The sequence below is a fragment of the Centruroides sculpturatus genome, unplaced genomic scaffold (genome assembly GCF_000671375.1).
Source record: "Centruroides sculpturatus isolate CEXI.00-Female unplaced genomic scaffold, Cexi_2.0 scaffold579, whole genome shotgun sequence".
Lineage (NCBI taxonomy): Eukaryota > Metazoa > Arthropoda > Arachnida > Scorpiones > Buthidae > Centruroides > Centruroides sculpturatus.
Genome location: NW_019385005.1, coordinates 404,597 through 411,299, shown reverse-complemented (window position 1 = coordinate 411,299; position 6,703 = coordinate 404,597). Strand labels below are relative to the sequence as shown.

The window sequence follows — 6,703 nt, the reverse complement described above, 5'->3', positions numbered from 1 at the left end:
GGCAGTACTACTTACTCTACTGCAAGTGGAAAATGTACTCTATTAACAGTAGGCAACTCACTTATTGCGAGCCATTCACATGACAGATATTCAAAATGACAGACAACAGCATTACTACTCGCATGGAACAGCGAGTTGTGATGAAGTTTTTTGTGAAAGAAAGCATAAAATTCATGGATATTTACAGAAGACTTCAAGCACAATATGATGATGAGATACTCAGCCACAGTAAAACATTTGAATGGTGTAAACATTTTACACATGGCCAGAGGTCCTTGAATGACTATTCCAGCCATTGTGGTTCCAAGCCCACAGCAGTTGTTCTTGTGAATATCTTATCCTAGATAATTGACACACAACCTGATATGAAATTACATAAGAGAGAAATCTTTCTTTTGGGGATAGTAACTAATATAACTAATATCTCAAACTGACAACTTGTAGTTTGCTGGCTGCATTGTCTCTTCTTTGAGGACATTTTAACACAAAAAAATGTGACTAATGCTGGTACATGACAATACTAAAACCATGTGTTTCGCTTGGAAAACGGCAAGTTGCAATCAGATGACAAAAAGACAATGTTAATTAAATTGTATTCATACACAAATTGAATGCATTTGTATGAATGATTTAAAAGCTCAATTTAAATTTTTTTTCTGGAACAAAGTACATCCACAGTTTTAAATTATTTTTCATATATGTTACAAAACAATTTAAAATTATTTCCCAAACAAAACAGTATTGGAGAGTTATTAACTAAATTGTTAAAACATAATTGCTATCGAAAGCATGTAACCCAGTTGCATTTCAACCAATTACTTGTAGCGAAACCCAGGATTGCAGAGTTTGTAAAAAAAAACACTCGACTCTGATTCCTGATAATTTTAGTGGACCAACTCCGGCAAAATTAAATACCAAGTCATTTTATGGGGGCAGAAGCACTCACAGGGGGGGTACTCTACTCTGAAAGGAGTTTGGGGCATTTATCCAAATACTTTTATAGTTGGTATTTTTAATATTTAACTTNGAAAGGCAATTCCATAAATACTGTACTATAAAAAAATTAATCTTTTGTAAATAAAATAATTTTAAAATTGTTTTGATTTAATTAACTGTCTGTAATACACAAAATAAAGCAAATGAAAAATATCACAACTTATTACACACTCCATAAGTAGTTCAGCCACCTTATGGGTGGGTGTTTGTCACTGGCATTTTGCCAACATTCTTGGACTTGCCTTAGAGGCACGGTCAGATGGAGTTTGTTGGTCAAGCAGCGTGGGAAATACATTATATTGTTGGAACCATTTGCAATATGCCTTCCATTCCTCATAATCTGCAGGTTTTAACTCCCGTGCACACCTCACTTTGTAAGGATCAAACTTAATCTTTTACAAAAAACTTTCTGTGCACTTCCGTAACTGATGTTTGTCTCTCGAGCTAACTTCTGCAGCACTTTTGTGGGGTTCGCTAACATCTTGTCATTGATTTCTGACAGCTTGTCGTCTGTTAAAATACTGGGACGACCGCTTCTTGCTTCATCAGCAACGGAACTGGTTCATCGAAACTTAGAGATGAGATCCCGCACCATATCCCAATGAGGTACTGTAAACCCTGGAAACTTTCTGGCAAACATCTTCCGTATACATGTCATCTGCCCTAAACACAGCCTCTACGAGAAACACTCTTTGCTCAGTGGTGGGCATGACGAGAAACCATGCAACTTTCTTTCTTGGTTTATATGGAGAGTGCAGCTGCTTAGGCAACGTTCCCCGAGGTGCTGCCGCCTGGTGACTATTTAAAGCGGCCTGTCCGGCGGATATATGAGAAACCATTGCAACGTCACACAAGAGATAAGACGTACTGTACACAGCGCCGGATTTTCTGTCGAATGGACGCCCTCTCTGACGAGTTATGACGTCACACTCGACCGAACTACATGGGCGTGGCCCACTGCGGAACGAATTTACGATCGCACTATATTATAAATTCGAGAATATTGATTTTATAAATTTTGAAGTAGTTCGTCTAATGATTAAAAGATCGATGGAATAACAATAACAACAATAATATTTTGTAATATTTTAGATTAAATTTTAACTATAAAATTATCTCAATGCACGATTTTAATAATTTCCCATTCTTTAAATATAAAATTTTTAAAGCATTACGCGTTAGAATCGAGAGCGAAAGACAAACATTGTAAATTAATTATAAAACAACAGCGACACCTTTACGACATACCGTAAACAATTCACCCCAAAATTAATCGACGTATTAAAAAAAAAAGTAATTATTTACGTAAACTCTTTAAACGCGCCGGTATATTTAATAATTAATTGAATATATAATTTATATTTAAACGAATAAATTTTTCATTATCTGCGAAGTTATTATTATTATTTTTTTTCCGATTACTGCGGGATTGCTTTCGTCATCGTTTATACAAATCCAAGATGGACGGAAAGAATTTCTCTTTGTAAGAATACGATTTAGTGAAAAAATGGGGACGACGGATTGTGAGTTCATACCACCTCCAGAGGCTCCGATTTTTAGACCTACGCCAGAAGAATTTAAGGATCCTTTAGGTTATATATCGAAAATCAGACCGATAGCCGAACAAACTGGTATCTGTAAAATCAAACCACCTCCGGTAAGTAATGCTTTCCACTGAAATATTTATCGTAGAATAATGATTAAACGTAAACTGTAATCGACGAAATCGCTTAATTCTCCATCTAAACAAATACATACGATTTAAAAACATTTGATACGTGAGGTTTGTTGTGAATCGTTCAAGATGGCGACCCATTTAAAGAGAAAAGATGATTTACTTCCGATTTTTATAAGCGATATCGCGTGATTTTATTATTAATTATTCTGATAAACGGATAAAATTTCGTATAAATTGTATGTAATTATTCGCTTTCAAATGTTTTTTAATGGATATCAAATGTTTTTAATAAAGAAGCCATTTTTAAAAGTTGTCATCCATTGTCATTAGTAGAAAAGTTACTTCTGCAATGTAAATTTATAAGTCGAGATGAGTTAAAATTATTATTACATTTTATTTATTTATTTTATTTTTAAAATTAAATTTTCCAAAATAAATTTTATAAATTGAAGGGAAAGTTTTAATTTTTTTTTTAATTGTTCTATTAATTATATTCATCATTATTTTTAATTAGTTCCTAGTATTTATTTGAATGTGATTTTTATTATATTATGGATTTCCTGTTTTGAGGGTTTTTTTCTTTTCTTTAACTCTTCTCGCACTATACATGGGCCTCTTTTTAGGAAGCCCATTATGGATTTGGTTGGGTGGTGAGGGACAGGGCCCGACGTACCCCTGAAAAATTCCTGGAAATTTTTCGACCAATCCGGATTTGAACCTGGGTCTCCCAGAGTGGTAGGCTGCCACCTTGGCCGCTTGACCATCTGGCTGACGTTTCAAGGGTTTTATGTCGATTCTAAAAGATATTAAAACTTACAATAGAAATTTTTGCAGGTTTGGCCTATATGAATATATTTTTTTTAAAATTAAATTAAGAATAAATTTTAGTTTGTAGATTTCAAGTTCATTATTTGTATATTTTGATTTAGTTTTTGTTTAAGAATAAATAAATTTTTATTTATTTTTTCAATTTAATTGTTTCTGTTACTATTCGTAATTTAAAATGAGATAAAATATATTGTTAATTTTTTATATAAAAAGTTATATGAATTTTTATGAAGTTGAAAGGTCACAAAATCCATTGTTGTTTTTCTTTTTTTTTTAGTTCTGATATTCTTGTTGACAGAGTAAAAACTTTTCCAGTTTAATGTAAGAATGTAAGATTTATATTTTCTATGAAATAGTTATTAAATGTACTGTACATTAAAAATGATCATTTTTTAAAGTTTAATTTCATGCAATAAATTTTTCGAGGCTTTTCTGATCTTCAACTTATGTAAGAATTTGGAAACAGTTTATTCGAATAATTTTTAACTATTTTTATAGTAGAATTTATAGATTTGATATACAATTTTTTTTCTGTTTAGAATCTTTTATATAGAATTTTTCATATTTTTTGAAAAATTTACATAAATTTTTGTATTTTGATCAAATATGTTTTGTTTCTAAACGTTTGGGTCAATATTGCTTTAATGCTTAAAATTTTTTTAGATTAATTAGTGTTTTTACTAGCCTTATCTTTTCATTTAGTTTCTTCTATTGTAGTAGTTAGCTATTGGTAGTTAATTTAAGTAGTGTTCTACTGAATATAATTGATTGATTTAAAAATAAATTTTTGAATATATTTATTTTTTATGTAATAAAGCTATTAACTGATAATTAAGAAATTTTGTTATAAATCAAAAGTAAAACTAAATATTAATCTATGATTCTGTAATTGATACCAATTAAAAATTTTGCTTTTTTTTCCTTTGTTTTTCCTGGGAAGTATTGAACAGGTCATCTTTGGTTCACTGGTAAGGTATGTTCTATTGTGAGACAAAATAATTCTGTCCTAGATTATTTTCTGAATATTTAATTGTTAAAGTGTTATTATTAATGTTAAATAAAAGCAATTTATTTAAAAATTGTGAATTTTTATAAAAATTTTAAAGTATTAATAGATTAAATTACTCTGTTTTGTCGTATTGAAAACTTACCATAAAAATTTAGTAAATTATTCAGCTATTGTGTTGGGACATACTTGTTTGTTTACCAAAGATGCCCATTTCTACTAACAAGGAAGGTTTTTTATTATCAATGTAATAAGCAAATGATGTTTTGAATCTGATAGTAATTGAGCAATTAATATGAGCCAAATTTTTTAGTAAAAAATAAGTTTTTCATTTTGGTATTATTAATTACAAATTAATAATATCCAATGAGGTGTAATAAGATCTTCATGTTTATTTAGATGATTAATTTGATATGTTTTTTAAAATTTATTATAATATATAATCAAGAATTTAAATATAAGAAGCTATATGGTTATTAAAATTTGTCTTATTATTATATAATAATATTACATTGATTTTTCTGCATTTTCTTATCTTTAATTGATTGCTTGTTCATGATATCTAAAAATAATCGTGTAAATATTGTAAAAGAGAAATTTTGTTTGTTAGTGGCAGCATTGTATCTTTGTGAGGCCTATGTTTGTGTTTGGATTTGCACTGTTGTTAAATTTTATCTTCTTTTCCCTTGATTTTTTTTTTGGGAAATTTATCTTCTTTTTTACATTTTATTTATACAGTACTTCCTAGAAACCTGTTCTTTAGTATTTTATTAAAAAAAAGTTGTGAAAGTTCATAACTTTCTTTCAAATGACTGTTAAAGTTCATTGTATTAAATGAATTTGTGATATCACTGCCTGCAAATCAATCCACCACTGAAAACTTTTCAGTAGTGGATTGATCTGCAGGCAGTGATATCACAACACATTTAACTTCATATTTGGTTACTTCCAATTTGGAAATAGTAAATTAATAAAACAATTTAATGATTAAGAACATGTGATGATATGCAACTGGCTAAAATTTGGTTGTGGTGATATTACCACTTAATATTTAAAAAAATTTTATTAAATTCAATTAATTATTTTACTAAAAAGTCATATTAATTACTGAACACCATAACATGAATAATCTTAATAATATAAATATCAAATTGTTTTAATATCTTATTTCAAACTGAATGTTTTCTAAATTTACTGTATTTTTCTAAGTCATTTATATATATCTTGTACTTTAATTTTGTTTTATTTTAATTTTCTTGTTCATATTTGAGAGTTGTGGCAAAATTCGGTCATTGACATATTTCATACCTATGTATAGAATGAATGAATAAATAAAACAATGTTAAAACAGGCTGGAACTTACAATAAAATAATTCCAGAAATAAAGGTAATAAAACATATAAAACACGTACTTATATTTCTTTCGTAAGAAAACTGTTGCAAAATGAAAATACATTTGTCAAGAGTTTTTATAAATTAATGCATATATAATTTTAATGTTTTGATATTATGTAAATTATTTTTTATATATTTTTAGTTTAGAGTAACTCATCTTGTTTTGAAAATATCATTTTTAGTATCATTCAATTACTATATTTTATCCAATAAATTTTTGAATATTATAACTAAATCAGTAATAAATAAAATGTCATGGTATCATTGTTTATTTACTGTAAACATCTGTTAATAAATAAGTGAGAGAATGATGAATGATTAAAATGTGATTATTGGATTAAACAGAAATTGTAGAAATTATTTACAATAAAAAATTTCATATTAAACTAAAATACTTTTAATTTTTTATGGAATTGAAATTTAGTAAATATTGAAACATCCTGAAGCCTGATATTGTAGTAATATGCCAAAAGATTGCCAGATTAAATTGGGCTACTTTACTGCTATTATTTTAAATTAAATTCTAAATAATTTGGTACAGTAGAGCGTCGAAAACTCGGCTTAATGTGGACCGAAGGGTGGCCGAGTTTGTGAAAATGCCGGGTTATCGGGAATGGGGTTTAAAAAAATAAGTATGAGTGTTTCCTCAGAAAATACTGTACTGTACTTGTATGTATTGTTTACTTGAGAATACAACAGAGAATAAACTGCCCAAATACCCTTAAACAAAGGAAAAGTACGTCCTTTATGAAGGCATAGAGCCTTTACTACATGAAAATGAAAATTAATGAATACACTGT

The 6,703-nt window shown here is 28.7% G+C and overlaps 1 protein-coding gene across 1 annotated transcript in view; it reads left to right on the top strand.

The window, feature by feature from the left end:
- The first annotated feature begins 2,409 nt into the window (after nucleotides 1–2,409).
- The window catches only part of LOC111633283 (lysine-specific demethylase 5A-like), a 121,782-nt gene continuing 117,488 nt past the window's right edge, over nucleotides 2,410–6,703 (top strand). The window contains exon 1 of the mRNA XM_023377820.1: nucleotides 2,410–2,653. Within this exon, the coding sequence (XP_023233588.1) occupies nucleotides 2,504–2,653 (150 nt within the window). The 5' untranslated portion in view covers nucleotides 2,410–2,503. The remainder of the gene's footprint in view (nucleotides 2,654–6,703) is intronic.